At 34.7% G+C, this 19,770-nt stretch overlaps 1 protein-coding gene across 2 annotated transcripts; it reads left to right on the forward strand.

Annotated features, from left to right (window-relative positions):
- Positions 1-366: 366 nt before the first annotated feature.
- On the forward strand, positions 367-2,165 carry LOC109789224 (E3 ubiquitin-protein ligase Os04g0590900). 2 transcript variants are annotated; one of them, XM_020348128.3, is made up of 2 exons: positions 367-577; positions 909-2,165. In XM_020348128.3, the coding sequence occupies exon 2, from the start codon at positions 969-971 to the stop codon at positions 1,995-1,997; it is 1,029 nt and encodes a 342-aa protein (XP_020203717.1). In that variant the 5' UTR covers positions 367-577; positions 909-968; the 3' UTR covers positions 1,998-2,165. The 2 variants fall into 2 exon arrangements, with proteins under 2 accessions (XP_020203717.1, XP_020203719.1); XM_020348130.3 differs by having other exon boundaries at positions 913-2,165.
- Positions 2,166-19,770: the final 17,605 nt, after the last annotated feature.

The raw sequence follows: 19,770 nt of genomic DNA on the forward strand, positions 1-19,770 counted from the left end.
TGGCACAAGTTCTCAGGACATCTTTCTGATTTTTACATGGTTGATGCATAATAGCCAAACTGATACAATATTGAAAGCAAAAATATCCTAAAATTTATAGCATAACCCCACTTCTGTGTTAGATACAACCAACTTGACGGCAAAATTAGATCCTCCCCAGAGTTGTAGGCATTAATGAAGTTGTCATTAATCTAAAAGGATTTCACTTCACAATTCATAAAGAATTTAAGCCCCATTCAATTGGATGGTTGTATAGGACAAAAAGAAAAAAAAAAAAAAGCATTCATTTTAATAAATTCCCAACCAACATTAGTACCGGTAGACCACCATCTTGGTCAACAAACAATTTTAACCAAGATATATAAACTACGGAACAAAGAAACAATGAACAGCAAAAGAAAAAGTAAGAAAAAGAAAAGTTAAAGTATTCCCACCAGAGCTCCAATTTTCCTTGTCATCGCCTTGCTTTCCATCTAAAAGCCATTGGCCCCTTATTCACGCCTTCTCTTGCCCTGGAGAAAACTCGAGTTCTGCTGAGACTCTGTTTGCACGTTCTTTTTCCCTTTATCTTGTACTTGTAAGTATTTCTTTTTATTTTGCACTATGCTCATTTTTTTTTAATGTGATTCATAGTGTTTCAAAATTGACAATAAAAAATTAATCTGTACTTATGAAATATAATTTTCACATGTTAAACATTATTTTAATACTGACAGTAATCTTGAAGACACCATATCTATGACATAACACATTTTCACCTTTTAATTTTGCTGCCAAAGTGTAATATATACGTCTTTTCTGCCTGCTGCTATGTTATTAAGTCGATTTCTCTAGTTCTACTCAAAGTTGTTATGGCAGTGCTATATTTGTAATAGGCTAGTGGTAATAGCTTCCTTTCTCTTGTCTAGGAAGACAGAAAACCATGAATCTAAGATTATTCACGAGTAAGTACATGCTATAGCGTCTTCATGGCTGCTGTTGGGAACCCAAGAACTTGGATTCCATATATGAACAGCAAAGATTGTTCCGAAGGATTTTGCAGCTTGTACTGTCCACAGTGGTGTTATATAGTGTATCCTCCTCCTCCACCCTTTGAGTACCCTGATGATGATTCAGGCCCAAATTTCTCTCCTCTTGTCATTGCAATCATTGGGATCTTAGCCACTGCTTTTCTTCTGGTGAGTTACTACACTCTAATATCCAAGTACTGTGGCCTCCGAGAGTCTCCACTCAGAGACCCAAATGATGAGTTGCAAGAGAATCACAACCACAATCAAAATCACGAACCATGCCATGCTTCCACCACAGGCCTGGACGAGTCTCTAATAAAATCCATTGCAGTTTTCAAGTACAAGAAAGGATACAATAGAGTCACTGATTGTTCAGTTTGTCTGAGTGAGTTTCAAGATAATGAAAGTGTTAGACTCTTGCCGAAATGCAGCCACGTTTTCCACCTTCCTTGCATTGACACGTGGCTCAAGTCTCACTCCACATGCCCCTTGTGTCGTGCTTGCATATTCACTTCCAATGCCTCGGTTCCTGCCCCAGAGGTAGAGAATGAAACTTCTTCTGAAAACGAGTTTGTGGTGGTGGTGGAAGAAGAAAGCATGCATCATGCTAGAGCTTATCCAAAGCCTGCATTGCGTGCTTTTAGTGATTTAAGCAGCTTTCAGGGCAGGCACAGGGTGATTGAGATTAGAGATGGAGCGTGCGAATCCTTTGGTATGTCTGAGTCTATGGACCATTCGTTTCAAAGTGTTGCTCATGTGTTGCAATTGCAAATGAATCAAGTACAAGGGTGTTCTACTGAAGCTGGCCCATCGAAGAGATCACAAAGAGAGAATAGCAAGTCGTCCAGATACAAAACAAGGGTGTTGCATTGTGTGTTGAGCCCAATTGCAATGAAGAGATCGTTCTCCAGTGGAAGACTCTCGATTACCAAAAGTGGCAGAGGAAGGCACGGAACGATACCAATCTCAGAATTTGTTTTATGTTAGTAAGATGAGATTGACCAGATTTTTGTATCTATAAATGTGATTAATCTGTTACTGTTATGCTACATGTGATGACAGTAATTGCTGGGGTTTCACAGTGTGTATCTTTTCTTTTTTTGCTTGTATTTTGGATCATGAATTAACAAATAACGATTTTCGTTAAAGATCAAATGCCATGTTTTCCTTTTCCCATGGCCAATTGGCTATGAATGGAACATTTCTTCTAGGCAACTCTAGTTTTTGTTTGTTAATTAGCACAAAAGTAGACATTAAGTTTTTTTTTCTTTTTAATTATATTTTTATTATGAAATATTTATCATTTAACTAATTTCTATAATAAAAAAAAACATGGTTGGACCGGTTTTAGTAGGCTATCCTCTTTCTCTAACACCTTTTTATCTCTTAGCATAATAAATACAGATTTTTAAAATAAAAAATGAAATTATAAAATACTTAAACTTAAGTCTTCTAGTAAAAAGGTTAACAACACTTTAAATAAATATTTTGTCATGCAGAGATAACCAAATAGCACCATAAGTTTAAAATAAGACACAAAATGTCTTTTTACACAACTTCCAACATAAAACATAAAAATATTATAAACTAAAATAAACTTATTCTATAAATAAGAAATGCATAAATCTCTCTAGCCTTGATCTCACACTATCGGAACAAGACTCCGAAACAACAATCAAAACACTAAACTTTCTCTCCATCAAACCCATCCTCATGCACCTATTCTACTCCTACAACAGAGATTAACCTGGACAAAACACAACAACACAAAAGCAAGATGTGACAATATATTTCATCCATGTATAGCATATGTTGAAGCTGCCTTTGAACCATTCCTAATTCTTTTAGGATGCTAGTTATTATAATTAACAGATATCATATTTGTTTTGGGCTCTTTATATATAAGAGGACCTATCATACTGTAAATAGTGATTTGGTACTATTGATAATAAAATTCTAATTTGTTGCCCCCGTGGACGTAGCCCAACTGAGGAAGGGTGAACCACGTTAATCTCTGTATGATTCTTCTCTTTCATCCTCTCTGACTTTTATTTCAATTGTTTTTGGCATTCAATTCTTGCTCTATTCTTGTTCTGTATAGTTACAACAAACTGGCACTAAAGCTCAGGATACGATCAAGGGAACTCATTTCTTTCTCCTACACCGTGGTTCTGATTCGAAAAATCTGGTCTTCCACTGCATCTGTGAAAGAACATTCAAGAAAGATGTCAAACACCATCAGGATCAAGAAGTTTAATGGAAAGAACAGTTTCAATCTGTGGCGCATTAAGATGTGAGCTCTACTGAAGGAATAGAGGGTTTGGGGTCCTCTAGCTTCTGTTTCTGCAAAGAAGGAGAACACTGCAAAATCAGAGGAGAAACCAACTTCTGTGAAAAAGGAGGATCTTGTAGAATAAAAAGAGGAGAAAGCTCACTCATTGATCTTGCTTTCTTTATCAGAGGAAGTTCTTTATGAGGTAGTTGATCAAGAAACGGCTAGTGGACTGTGGTTGAAGCTAGAGAAGCTTTACATGATGAAGTCAATCTGTAACAAGTTGTTGTTAAAGCGTCGACTATTTGGTCTTCAATGAAAGAAGACACACCTCTAAAGGATCATTTGGATGAACTGAATTCAATCTTGATGGAGCTAAGAGACATAGATGTCAAGATTGAAGATGAGGATGCAACAATGATTCTGTTAGCCTCACTTCCACCCTCCTATGAGAGTTTTGTAAATTCTCTTAGTGTTTGGAAGGAATGCATCACAATGAAAGAGGTAAAATCAAGCCTGCACTTAAGGGAGCTCCGGTTCAAGGCATCTACAAACTCTAAGGGGGTAAATGGAGCAGGACTGTTTGTTTTTAATTCTACCAAAAGTGGTAAGAAGAAGAAAGAACAAGGGAAGAAGAAAACTAAAGTTAATCCAAAAGACATTTGCAACTACTGCAAAGAACCGGGTCATTGGTTGTTGCTGCTTTCCAAGAAGGATCCTCATTTGAAAATGAGCTCGTACGGTCTATTGTTGACAATCATCAACATTCTGCAAAATAATGGGTACTTGACTCGGGCTGTTCTTATCATATGTGTCCTATTAGGAGTTGGTTTTTAACATATGAGAAGAAATCTGGAGGTGATGTCTTCATGGGAAATGATATGGCATGCAAAACAATTGGTATTAGAACAATTCAGATTAAGATGCATGATGGTGTGATAAGAACCCTTACTGAAGTCAGACATGTACCAGATTTGAAGAAGAATCTAATTTCAGTTGGAGTTCTGGATACAAAAGGCTTCAAATGCAATGTTGAAGGTGAAGCGATGGAAATCAGCAAGGGTTCAATTGTTGTTATAAGAGGTATCAATAAAGGAAACCTATACATGCTTCAAGGATCAACCAATTCAATCTCAGAATCAATATCTGTGACTGATAAACATACACCAGATTTAACACATCTATGGTATATGCTTCTTGGTCACATGAGTGAGAGAGGAATGATGGTGCTAAGCAAACAACAGCTGTTGGGAGATCATATAATAAAAGAACTCAAGTTTTGTGAACATTGTGTTTTCGGGAAATATCATAGGATTAAATTTCCAAAGGCTCAACACACCACCAAGTCCACCTTGGATTATGTCCACTCAGATTGTTGGGGGCCTTCTCGAGTACCTTCACTTGGAGGAGGTAGATATTTTCTCTCTATCATAGATGACTATTCTAGGATGACTTGGATATTCATTATGAAGCACAAAAACCAAGCATTCAAATACTTCAAAGAATGAAAGATTTTGGTTGAAAATCAAACTAGTAAAAGGATAAAAAGGCTTAGAACTGATAATGATTTGGAGCTTTGTTCTGCTGATTTTAATGACTATTGCAAGAAGGAAGGGATTGTAAGGCAATACACTGTCATGAACACTCCTCAACAGAATGGAGTAGTTGAACGTATGAACAGAACCTTGCTAGAAAAAGCAAGATGTTTGTTGTCCAATGATGGTTTGACCAAAAGTTTTTGGGTTGAGGCTATGAACACAACATGCTACCTGGTAAATAGATCACCCTCCACTGCTATAGGTTGTAAGACACCTATTGAGGTATGGTCCACTAAACCTGCAAACTATTCAATTCTTAGAATCTCTAGTTGTCATGCATACTATCATGTAAATGAAGGGAAGCTTGAACCTAGATCTAGGAAAGGTTTGTTCATGGGTTATGGAGATGGAGTGAAAGGGTATAGAATCTGGTCACCTTCTGAAAAGAAGATTATTCTTAGTAGGGATGTTGTTTTTGATGAATCCCACATGTTTCACCCGGGATTGGAGTTTTCTGTTTTAGGAAAGATAGAGAATGCACTCAAACATGTGGAGGCTGAAGCCACTTCAAGTATAACTCAGAACAAGGAGTTTAAGGATGAAGCATTCGAAAATTCTCAAGAAGAACAAGACAAAGATAATAATGCTGATCAGCAAGAGGTAACTTTACAGACTCAATTTGAAACCGAGCCTAGTCAAAGACCTTGAAGGCAGTACAAACCCCCTCTGAGATATGGTTTTGAAGACATGGTTGCCTATGCACTACATGTAGCAGAAGAAGTGCACTCACCCGAGCCTACCACCTACAAGGAAGTACTAAATCATGAAGAATCAGACAAATGGATCCTTGTCATGGGTGAGGAAATGGAATCACTTCAGAAGAATCAAATATGGAAGCTTATCAAGCCACCTAAGGGAAGACATGTTGTAGGATGAAAATGGATATTCAAAAGGAAATATGGAATTCCTGGTATTGAAACAGTAAGGTACAAAGCACGTTTAGTAACTAAACGGTTTAGCCAAAAGGAAGGTGTGGACTACAATGAATTTTTCTCACCAGTTGTGAGACATACCTCCATAAGGGTCTTGTTGGCTCTAGTAGCTTGTCAAGACCTAGAACTTGAGCAATTAGATGTGAAGAAAACTTTCTTACATGGAAAGTTAGAAGAAGATATATTAATGAAACAACCAGAAGGTTTTGTGATTCAAGGAAAAGAAGACTATGTCTGACAACTACAAAGGTCTCTATATGGGTTAAAGAAATCACCAAGACAATGGTACAAAAGGTTTGACAGCTTTATGATCAACAAAGGGTTCAAAAGGAGTCCCTATGACTGCTGCGTTTATCACAACAAAGTGGAGGACGGTTCTATGATATATCTTTTACTCTATGTAGATGATATGCTTATAGCTTCCCGAGACACAAATACTATACAAAATCTGAAGACTCTCCTAAATGGAGAATTTGATATGAAGGACATAGGAGCTGCCAAGAAGATCCTAGGGATGGAAATCTATCGAGATAGGACTCAAAAGAAGGTTTTCTTGCCACAAAAGAAATACATACAAAAAATCTTGTTTTGTTTTGGAATGAGCAATGCAAAACCCCTAAGCACTCCATTGTCAACCAAAGAGAGATTATCAGCTACTTTTCAGACTCAATCTCAATATGACTTGGAATATATGTCACGGGTACCTTATGCAAGTGTTGTAGGAAGTTTAATGTATGTCATGGTATGTACAAGACTTGACCTTGCTTATGCAGTTAGTGTTATGAGCAGGTATCTAAATCAACCACAAAAAGAACATTGCAAAGCTGTCAAAAGAATATTTCAATACTTGAGAGGAACATTAGACATTGGACTCATTTATGGAACCTGTACAAACTGTTACCTGGATGGATACTCAGATGCAGATTATGTTTTTGATTTAGATGGAAGGAATAATCAATCACAGGTTATGCATTCACTCTTGGAAGCTGTTTGGTGAGTTGGAAAGCCACATTATAACCTTCTATTGCTCTATCTACAACAGAAGCATAGTATATGGCCTTGACAGAAGCTACAAAGGAGGGATATGGCTGAAAGGACTAGTAATTGATTTAGGCATCATTCAAGAGTATGCCCTGATTTTCTGTGATAGCTTAAGTGTTATATGTTTAACAAAATATCAAGTTCATCATGAAAGGACCAAACACATAGATGTGCGGCACCATTTCATTTGGACTGAGAAAAGGATTAAGGTTCAAAAGATTGATTCTATACATAATCCTGCTGACATGTTTACAAAACTTGTCCCTAAAAGCAAGTTCATGCATTGCCTTGACTTGCTTAATGTTGATTGTTGGACATAGCCCATTGTGGCAGGTGACAACAAATTTTAATTCTAAGATCATGTAGATATCTGTCAAAAGAAGGTTCAAACGTAAGGTGGAGATTTGTTGAAGCTACCTTTGAACCATTCCTAATTCTTTCAGGATGATAGCTATTATAATTAACGGATATCATATTTTTTTGGGCTCCTTATATATAAAAGGACCTATCATACTGTAAATAGTGATTTGGTACTATTGATAATAAAATTCTGATCTGTTGCCCCCATGGACATAGCCCAACTAAGGAAGGGTGAACCACGTTAACCTCTGTGTGATTCTTCTCTTTCATCCTCTCTAACTTTTCTTTCAATTGTTTTTGGCATTTTATTCTTGCTCTATTTTTGTTATTTTTGTTCTGTATAGTTACAACAACATATATAAAGCATAAGGATAAAACTAACACACATACATTCATTACCATTATCAGTATAAAACATCAGTTGTTACACATACATCCATCATTAACAACAACCATACAATTAATCCAGGATATCTCAAATACAATTAAGGACTTATGCAATGCATGCTCTTCACTTTACATGCATATGGTATCAATCTCATTGTTACCAACATAAGACAACATAAGAGCCATAAAAACCTCCAAGGTCTAGGTAGATAACCATAAAAACCCTACTACATAGATTCAAACCACCTTGCCAAAGAAAGTACAAAATACATCGACTCCACAACAATACCACACTACCACAATGCAATGACCAACTTGGTGATTTTAGCAAACTAGAAAGTTTGGACTCCTCCACACCATATTAAGCCCTACTTGGATTTCATCATTGTTAGTCATAGTCTGGACTTACACATCTAATCAACATCACCATATCTCATCATTATACATCATAAACATGCATCATCATAATATCATCCTTATTTATTCACAACACATCATACTTGAATTCACACACTTATTTCCTTGTAGCTTTCTTTCTTTTCTTGATTTTATCATGATTATTAACTTCCTAATTCTCTTCTTTAATTTCTAACATTAATCACTCCTCACAGACTCCTCTTACTAAAATACTCTTATAATTCATTTGATAATGGTGTGGCGCCTGGTTAGCTAGAACTTGTGCCCAATGCAAAGAGATAAGGGATCTCTCTACTAGATTCTCTACATGAACTGCACCTGGCATGGTTAGTCCCAAGCCTAGTGCTAAGGAATCAAAGACCCCTCAAGAATGAAACTGCCTAGTGTGATCTAAGTCACGTTCGCTGTCATTTCTTCTCAAAAATGGTATCAAAGAGGTGTTAGGCCAGACACTCCTTGCTCAGTGTAGAGACGAGGTTAAGGATCTCTCTAACATCCTTATGCTTGGCGTGACACCCTTCATGCCAAACGTTGAAAATTTATTCATCACACTTAACATTGCAACATATTCTGCACTTCGTAAAATTGTGAGTTTCGTGAGCTAGGTTCTCCCAAAACCCATCCACATGTTCCTTACTTCAATTTAATCGATGGATTCATCATACAACATGTATATAATAATAAGGAATCACTGAAAACACTTAGTTTCTTCTAATCAATTCAAAACCCCTGAATATCATACATAGAACCCTAACCCTCAAAGCCCATCAATTTTTTACATTAATAAAACAATTATAAAACATAACCATGACCTCATATAGTAGCAATTTCATATATAGATCATTCGTAACCTTCCATAGCAATTTATCTAGAAACATAAGAGACTCAAGAATCACCTCAATACTCATACCCCTCATATGTGTCCACTAATTCAACATCCTTACCCTTCCTTACCTTGAGTGATGATTCCATTTTACAAGCAAGTTCTTTGTTGCCTCACCACTACTCGACATTTTCTCTAGTAGCTTCCTCTATATTCTCCTTTCTAGGTGCTCTTAGAGTTTATAACATACATGTAAGAAACTGACATGCCCCTATTTTGTTTTTAATAAACCTTCAAGTTAGGTACTAGAGTCCATCTCAAATATCCTTTTTCCACCAACAAGCCCTTCTATTTTATTTTATTATATGAATAAAATATTATAATTATATTACTAACTTAATTAATTAAATTAATTATTAAGCCCTTATTTTATTTTATTTATGAAAAATTGGATGCTACACTCTCAACCATATTTTTTTATATACAAGACTTGAACTTGAGACCTTATTTAAGAGGACCAAGTCCAACACCATTTGGACCAACAAGACTCGAACCAATGACTCTAGAATTTAAGTCTAGTAAATGTAAAAATCAAATACACCCACAAACAAAGATAGTGATGAGGGATCAACTTTATGAGTAAGTCATAGTAGATTTATTCTACTCAATAACTCATGTGTTAAGTCAGATGAAGAAATTCCCAAAAAGGTTTTGAGTGAGACAAATATAATATATGTTATTATCTCTAACAAGTGAGTTAGTGTTTCAGAAATACATAAGAACAGGTAAAATGACGAAGAGGCACAAGCATTAGACGCTACAAAACAAAAGGCCAACATAAGCACTCAACAAGCCAAATCAAGAACAAAACCATAATCTAAGGCAGCACATAAAGACTCAGACGGAAGATGGTTAAACGACCAAGAAGAAACTCCAGAAGAAATGGAAAGTCTGATCATATACAAGGTTGACCAAGACGAAAGGAAAAGTCAAAACGTTAATGATCAGAAAAAGGTCGAAGTATTAAACTAAATATCGACTACCAGAAGCAGAATCATCTGAGAAATCAAGCTTCAAAGGAGAATTTGAATATCATCTACACTCACAGAAGAACACACGAAGTCATTTGAATTATTAGAAGAAAAGAAGAAAGAAGAAGAACATGCTCAAATTCTAAGTCATGCATATGTCAAAAAAAGTACATCACTTTTTCAGGCAAGAAAAAAGCCTCCACAGCTATAGGGTCAGAAAAAGGACAGAAGTTTCCTAGGACTCTGCTACAATCAGATACAGCTACTAACTGAGCAAGAAAACTCCACGCATTGTCTATAAACGGGAAGCAACATTTAATGCACGAATCTGAGCATTAAATGAGAAGATCAAACTGGTCGTGAACGGCTATATTTGCTTCAACGGACAATTGCAACAGGCAGATTTCACAAGACTATATATAAGCCTCAACATCAAACCCTGAGAGGTTGGCTGTTCGGCCCGAAATGGTGCAAGCGTAAAGAAGAGTAATATCCAGCCCATGGTTCAACGAAACCAGAGACAGTGCGCATAGAGTCAAAAGTACATTAATGTATTCGTCTCAGTAAACTAAGGAATTCTAAATGTGTACAGCTTAGAAAGCAAAACCTTAGTGAGTGTAGATCATATATGTATCCTCTTTGTGAGAGTAACCCAAAACACTCGAACCCGACTACACATCTATCAGTAGTAAAGCCTGAAAAGGCTAGGAAAAGAATACTTGTAAAGCCCGGAGGGGCTTGTCAAAGAATACTCACTACTAGCAAGAAGTGGCTGATAAGAAAATACTAGCGTTGGTGAGTGAAGCCGACGGGCCAGGAGTGGTCGAGAATACTTGGAGAACCAAAAGTGGTTTAAGAATACTAGTGCTGGTGAGTGAAGCTAGTGGGCTAGAAGTGGTCGAGAATACTTGAACCAAAGTGGTTTAACAATACTAGCGTTGGTGAGTGAAGTCGACGGGCCAAGAGTGTCGAGAATACTCAGGTCCAGGAGTGGACGATAATACTCAATGCTAGCCTGAAGAGGCTGATAAGAAGATACTAGCGTTGATGAGTGAAGTCAACAGGCCAGAAGTGGTTGATAATACTTTTGTATTGAATTGCATATCTAGTGGAACCCTTCAGTTGAAGGAGACTGGACGTAGCTCAGTTGAGCAAACCAGTATAAAATGATTGCATTACTCTTTCAGTTTAACTAGGAACGAATCTTCCTTACTAAGTAAATCTTTGTGAAAAACTTCGTCCAATATTTACATACAGTTAAAACCACTCTTCAAACAAAGCTGCAAGTTCGTTTAATAGACATATTACACTGAAATGTTTTATCTACCGCTTGTCCTTAAACGAAACTATTTTGAAAAGGAAAATGTAAGAACTTCAATAATTATCATTATGGAACATTTTCTTTAGTAGACGATAAACCCTTCAGACGCATTGATCTTATGTTAAACGAATTCTGCATAACAATCTGATATTTAAAAGTGTATTGGACAAAGAACATTAATCTTGCGAAAATGCTTTAAAATTCCTTTGTACACACAAACACATATTCAACTCCCCCTTCTATGTGTTTTTTCGCTAACTTCATCATGTTCTACATCAAATTTTAATGATTCAATCATTGAATTAAAAATTCTTAATGCATAGATCAAGTCTATAAGTTTTTTTTAAATTTAAAAATTATATGATACCTCGTTATATAGATTCAAATTAATGTATAAAATATTTTTATGATTATCTATTAATTTGAATTAATGTAACAGAGTATCAAATAATTTTTAAAATTTAGTAGACTTGTTCTATGCATATACACACACACACACACACATATATATGTATGTGTATGTGTGTGTGTACTTACTCCACTCAATAACTCATATTCTACATCAATTTTCAACAATTTAGCCATTAAATTAAAACTTTTCAATCTATAGATCAAGTCTACAAATTTTAAAGAAATTTGAAAACTATATGATACTTCATTTCCTTTATTCAAATTAATAGAAAATTATAAAAAAAATATTTTATACATTAATTTGAATCCATATAATGAAGTACCATATGGTTTTCAATTTTTTTTTTTAATTTGAAGACTTGATACATACATTGAGAACTTTTAATTTAATAATTGGATTGTTGAAATTTGATATAGAACATGAATTATTAACTAAAGTAAGTCTACCATAAACCCTAAATCCTAATCTAGCTAAGACTTACTCTTGGAGTAAATGGGTACCTCTTCATACAAGTCCATTTACTCCTACAATAAGTGTGACACCCTCTACCCCAATATACATATAATAATTATAAAAACATCTTCTTGGATTAAATAAAACTTTTAGAATTAAAGCAATGGTTCCACTAACATAAGAGTAGAGAATTCACATTCATAAACTTAAATCATGGTAAAATGCGAAATTTATAAGAAAATGAAACATGAGTTTTTTTTCCTAAAAAAAATAACAATAATGAAATCCTAAACTAAGCCTAGCTACGCCCCGATGTCACATATCCTATCAGAGCACGCCCAACTGAAGCCTAAGTCTCATCACCAACATCCTCATGTTGATGATCACCTGTAACACAATAAAATACACATAGAACAACAAGGGAGTGAGAAACATCTCACTCAGGTTCAGGTACAAAAATAAATGTTAGACAGCACACACACACAACAAACGTAATACAAGTCACAAGCACAAATCACATGTAAACAATACACATACACATCAGTATCACATGCATACTCATTTATCATGCAATGATATCATGAACTAGACTCATAAATGTATGCATGTTGCGCCAATCACATATCACATTTCACTGGTGTGCTGCCTGAACCACTACAAGAAAAATGCAAATTTCTGACAGATATTTCCGTTAGCAAGTTCCAACGGATTTATATTTCCGTTAGAAATTACCGACTGAATTTTCCGTTAGAAATTTTTCGTCAAAAATATAAATCCGTCAGAAATTTCCGACAGAAAATTTCTGAGAGAAAAACAAATCCGTCAGAAATTTCTGACGGAATATTCTAACGAATTATCCGTTGGAAATTTTATTTTTAATTCTTATTTTTAATTCTTATTTTCATTTTCTAAAATTAGAATTTTTTATTTTTAATTCTTATTTTTTATGTACTCATTTTTAACTACTTTTTATTTTTTTTAAAAAAAGATAAATAATTATCTTAGGTGTCACCTACAACAATTACGTACTATTATCATATTGATATTTAATACCTCTAAAAAAAATTTTAGTTTCTTAAAATAAATATTGTTTATCTACCTTAAATAACCAAACTAGTGAATTTATATTTTAGAGGGATGAAGATCAAAGAAAAATATTTTACTTATTTTACAAGTACGAAACAATCTTTATAAATCTTACAAGGATGAAAAATAAAGAAAAAAATTTACAAAGATCAAAATCAAAATCACCCATCTTAAAGGGACTAAAATATATTTAAACTTTCTAAAATTAATATTTTCGATCTTAACAATTACTTTAAATAAATAATATTTATTTTTAAATATTTATAAAATACTTAGAGATGCTAGTATATTGTCTTTAAAATTATAGTAAGCAAGTTCAAGTGTGAATATTTTCATATTTGTGTGTTTCATGAGTTTTCTATTAAATAATTAGTGCATATATTAGTTTTTTTTTAACATAAATAGTAGTTTTATATTTTAGAAGAAAAAACAAATTTTTTATTTTCTAGAAGTAATAAGCTTAAAATTACATATATATATATATATATATATATATATATATATATATTATATAATATAGGGGGTTATAATTATACCGGTGTAACTTTTACTAAGTATTACACCGCTCAATAACTTTATATTAAATGTGAATTTTGTAAATCCAACTGTTAAGTAGTAAAGGTCAGTACCTACCTAAATGAGCTTCTCTTACAAGGCCACCAACCTTTAATGGAGAAGACTACCCATATTGGAAGGATCGGATGGAGATGTTCATCAAGTCCACCCAATATCATTTTTGAAAAATCATGACAAGTGGTGATGTTCTTATGACCAAGGCAAAGAATAAGTACACACAAGATGATTACAAAACCTTGCAAATTAACACAAAGCCTAAATACATCTTAGCTTGCTCTTGGTCAAGAATGGGGTAAAACAAGTTTTGTAACTGAAAGACTGCAAAAGAAATGTGGCAAGTCATTGTGGTAACTCATGAGAGCATTGAAGATGTAAGGCTCAAACAAGCTACTACTCTTTAGAGATATTGTGAGTTGTTCTCTATGAAGGAGAATGAAACTATTAATGAGATGTTTGGAAGGTTTCAAGCTATTCTCAATGGGTTGAAATCCCTGGAACTAAGTTCTCCAAAGCTCTGAAAAACCTTAAGATCTTGGATAGTCTACCAAAGATTTAGGAACTAAAGGCCACCACTATATTAGAATCTCATGACCTTTTATCTCTAAAACTAGACTAACTCCTAGGAGCCTTAAAAATTCATGATGTCCATCTGAACAATAGGGATTATTTGAAAGCTAATGATTGTATTGCTCTAAGGACTAGTGGAACCATTAAAACAAGGATAAGGGCAAAGCTTTGAAGGTTGAGTTTGAGCATAACATCTCAGATGAATATTTTGAAAACTCCACAGATGATGGGATATCTGTTATGTCTAAGAAGTTTAAGAATATGCTAAAAAAGAAAGGAAGATTGGAAAGCTTCCACAGAAAAAAATGGGTAGGTTCAAAAGACCTTCCCAAGAAGAAAGAAAAGGGGTCATCTGCTATACGTGTAAAAAGCCTAGATATATGAAAATTGAATGGCCAACACTCAAAAAGTGATGGACCAACAAGAAAGAGGCTAAGAAAGGTCTCATTGCCACTTGGGAAAATCTGGACATTAGTACTAGCAACAGTTCAGACGATGAGATGGTTAACATTTGTTTCATGACAGATATAGATGAAACAAGATTAAAGGTAGAATCTGAATCTAACTCTTCTTCTTATGATAGTTCTGTTGAGGAGGAAATATCCTATGAAACTTTTCTAGCAAACTCACATGGTCACTCTTAAGTACAAGAAATTTAAAGAAAAAATGCAAACAATTGCAAATCAAAAATGAAAAACTCAAGAATGATATGTCAAACACTGCTAAAGAGATTCATATTCACAAACAAAAAATCACAAGCAATGAACTACCTAAGGTTACAACATTGTAGGCTGAAAATGTACAACTCAGGAAGGATCTTCCAAAGTTTGTGGATGGATCTTCTAAAATGAATATGCTTCTAATGCATAAAAGATTACCATATGACAAAATTGGTCTTGAGTTTATTGATCAAACAAAGTATAAGACATTATTCTCTATACCTAAGATATTCTTTGTAATATATGTAGAAAATATAGTCATTCTTTTAGTATATGTAAAAATAAATAGAAATAGAGAAGTAAGTCTAAGGTCAAGGGTATTAATAAGAAAGAACCCAAAAAGATTTGGGTACCAAAGTCTCAATTAATTCTTGTGGTAGATATCCTTAGTGGAAAAAGGAAGGATTCACCTATACCTGGATAGTGGTTGCTCATGACACATGATGGGAGAAAGGTCAATGTTCCTAAACCTTAAACCTTAGGAAAAATCTCATTCGGAGATAGAAATAAAGGAAAAATCAGAGGTATAGGTATGATTGGAAACTATCATATATAGAAGAGGAATTTTCATATTTATAGATTGAACCAAAGAAGACAAATAGGATAGACACAAATGAATACACAATCATTAAGACCAAAAGTTAGATGAATTAGTCAGACGATGCATCCAGATCTCATAAAGATTGGAAGTTCGTGAACTATCACCTGCAAGATCAAATTCTAGAAAATAGGAAAGAAGGGATTAAAATAAGGTCTACCTTTAAAGACAATGCATCCTATGCTTTGGTCTTAGAAATCGAGCCAAAGACAATAGATGAAACACTCAAAGAAAACAACTAGGTTATAACTATCGAAAAAGAACTTCATCAGTTTGAAAGAAATGATGTTTGGACACTTGTTCTGAAGCTCAAACATCAAAGTATTATTAGAACTAGATGGGTCTTGAAAAATAAGTTAAACGATTAAGGTAAAGTGGTAAGGAATAAAGTTAGATTAGTAGCTCATGACTTCAATCAACAAGAAGGTATAGATTTCACTAAAACTTTGGCACCTATTGTGACACCCTTACTACCCCAACACATATATCGTAATAATGTAATTAAATTAAGAAAAATAAACTTTCAAAGTTGGTAAAAGGGTTCACATAAAACTTCATAACTGTTCTTTCTTCAATATCCAAAATAACTGGAAATAAAACTTGGAAGGTAAAATTTAAGAGTTTACAAATTATTTTCAAAAGACAAGGTTCAACTCCATATACAAATACAATTCATTTCCTAGAAATCCTCTGCCCCGATGTCACAATATCAGAGCATACCCATAATTCAATTGTTGGCATTCTAGATGCCACTCAAAGCCGGATCTTCCTCACCTAAAACATCCACAAATTGTACGGTAAGAAAAGAAAATATCTATATGTAAAGCACATACAAACATACCATAATGTAATCTCATCATAACTCATTACATAATGAAATATTTACAATCATTTCTACGTATCATAATTCTATCAATCATGCATCAACTTCACATCATAATCACACCAATCCATTACAAATCTTGCAATTAACCCTATGCCAAGGTCACGCCTGTAGCATCTCTTACTCGAGGTCGTGCCACCCCTGACATAAGCATGAGGAATCACCCATCCCATACTATGCCAAGGTCACGCCTGTAGCATCTCTTGCCCAAGGTCGTGCCACCCCCGACATAAGTATTAATTGCCTCACACATGCCACCCTATGCCAAGGTCACGCCTGTAGCATCTCTTGCCCAAGGTCGTGCCACCCCTGACATAAGCATGAGAAATCACACATCCTACACTATGCCAAGGTCACGCCTATGACATCTCTTGTCCAAGGTCGTGCCACCCCTGGTCACTAGCGTGAGGAACCACAATCACATTCACACATCCTACACTATACCAAGGTCATGCGTGTGACATCTCTTGTCCAAGGTCGTGCCACCCCTAGTCACTAGTGTGAGGAATCACAATCACATCATATTCATATTCAATACAAAATTTCATCTCATAACTCAATTTCATATCACATACACTCAATAGATGAGTCTAACAAAATAGTGGTTCACATACCCCTCAAGCAATTCACCATGAATTCACATCTAGATCATCCAATTTTTTTACCATATAATATAGCAATAACATTTATAAATTATTATAATACTTAATTGAATCATCAATTTAATAGAATCTTAACTTAAATAGTAAAACCCCCAATTTTTCCAAAACCTAACTCATAGGCACTTTTCTACAATTTTGTTCTCTCTCCCAGATCATCATTTTTACAAATTAATTATATATTCATAATCTTTAACACATACAGAATCTAATAATACCAATAATTCTTCAAACAGAAATAATTATAAAATTATTAAAATTTCCACAGGAACTCTTCTCCACCCATTCCCTCATGTGACTCTACACATAAATTTTCCCTTATCTCCCGTACCTGGATAAACAACAACTGAAACTAAGGATCTGGTTGATCTCCTCCGCTGGGTTCCCCTCGATCTTCAGAGAATACAGAGGAAGAAAAGAGAGTAAAGAAGAAAAAGAAGAGAGAAGTGAAAAGTGTGCTTTTGGCAGTGCTAGAGTGCTCTATTTATAGGATCAGATGTCTCCGGAACGGCCCGTTCCAAATCTGGAACGACCCGTTCTGGATCCTTAAATCACGAGTAAAAATCACATCCAGAATAGCTCGTTCTCAAACCAGAACGACCCGTTCTGGGGTGCATTTAATACTTACAACGGTCATATTTTGGAACGGCTCGTTCTCAACTAAGAATCATAGGCAAATTTAATGGTTTGGAACGACCCGTTCCAAATCCGGAACGGCCCGTTCCAATTTTGGAACGGCCCGTTCCGGGCTACTAAACCACCTTAATTGGGCTCTTGGCCCATTGAAAATTGGGCTGTTACACCTATAGCTAGACTTGAAGTTGTTAAAATTTTGTTAGCTTTTGCAGCTCATAAAGACATTAAAATTTTTCAAAATGATGTAAAGAACATTTTTTTGAATGGTATTATCGAAAAGGAAGTCTATGTTAGACAATCTCCTAATTTTGAAAATCCTTCTTTCAAAGATCATGTTTTCAAAATTAAAAAGGTTCTTTACAGTATAAAGCAAGTTTCTAGAGTTGGGTATAAATGATTCAGTAATTTCTTAATCAATAATGGTTTTATGAGAGACAAGGTTGACATAACTCTTTTTAGAAAAGAGTATAGCTTAAATTTTATACTAGTTCAAATTTATGTTGATGATATCATTTTTTGTAGAAATAAATGTTAGGCAACACACACACAATAATAACAAATACCATACAAATTACACATAACCAAGCACAAATCTCAAGTTACAGATACATTAGAGCACATGCACATTTCACTTATCATGCAATGATGTCATGAATTCGACTCATAAATGCATGCATGTGGCACTATATGGAAGTTGCACATTTCTCATCACTAGTATGTTGCTACAACAACATACTTGGGGGTAGGTTCATTCATAAATACATCACTGGTGACCCAAGGTACACCTGGAATTGCTCAATACATCACTGACATGCGGCCTAAGCGGCACACCTAGAATAGCTCAATACATCACTAGTGACCCAAGGTATACCCGAAATAGCTCAATACATCACTGGCATGCAGCCTAAGCGGCACACCTAGAGTTAAATATACACATGATGCATGTCACACATTCACTGTTCATTGACTCAAAATTTCACTTATCACAGATTCTCATATCTCATATCACGTTATCTCATACTATCATGTCACATGTCACACATTCACTTTTCACATTTTCACATCATATTTACATAGTCTCATACAAGGAACTTCTCATAGCTATATACATCAAAATAACACATAAACCATACTAAGAAATTATCCAACATCATACACATTCAATTCACAATTCATAACATACGAAGCATAAAGGTCATAGACTCAACTTCATGATTTCACGCATTTTCTACAACCAACCAGTTAATATAATATTTCAATTGGCCAAAACACTTCAAATATTACCCAAAACACGAATCCATCATCAATTTTTCATATAATGCCTCAAAATTCATTCAAAGATCATATCTCTAATTTCACTTCATAGGATTTCCCACAAGAACCTACAGAGTACTCTAATTCATATCAAAACTTCTATATTTTTGAATTTAATCGCATATTCACATTCAACAACCATCAAGGAACACAACAGAAACCTCAAACACGAAAATATAAAACATTCGAAAAGTGCCTATTTCTAAAAGCATGCATCAAACAAAGGATTGGGGGACCAATTTTTCTATCAAACATATCCAATATCAGAATTAAACACACATTCATGCTCAGCATTCATCAAGGAACACAACAGAAAACTCAGAAGTCAAAACAGAAAACATTCAACATTTGTCTGTTTCTCATAGCTAGGATTTCCCGTAGGAACCCATAGAGCACTCAAATTCATATCAAAACTTATCTATTCTTGAAATTGAACACATATTCACATTTAGAATACACAAGGAACACAACATAATAATCAAAAAGCAAAACAGAAAACTTTTATAAAGTAATTGTTTCTATACACATACATTAGGTAAGGAATTAGGGGTCAATCCGACTACCCAACAATTATTCTCACACCCCGAGTAAGGTTTCTCACTCCCCATTACCTGATGAGTAAAGGACGAAGCATGAGCAAAATTTGGTTGGTCTTCTTCTCTGAGGTCTCCTTGT

Source organism: Cajanus cajan, chromosome 5 (genome assembly GCF_000230855.2).
Source record: "Cajanus cajan strain Asha chromosome 5, NIPB_CcT2T_4, whole genome shotgun sequence".
NCBI lineage: Eukaryota > Viridiplantae > Streptophyta > Magnoliopsida > Fabales > Fabaceae > Cajanus > Cajanus cajan.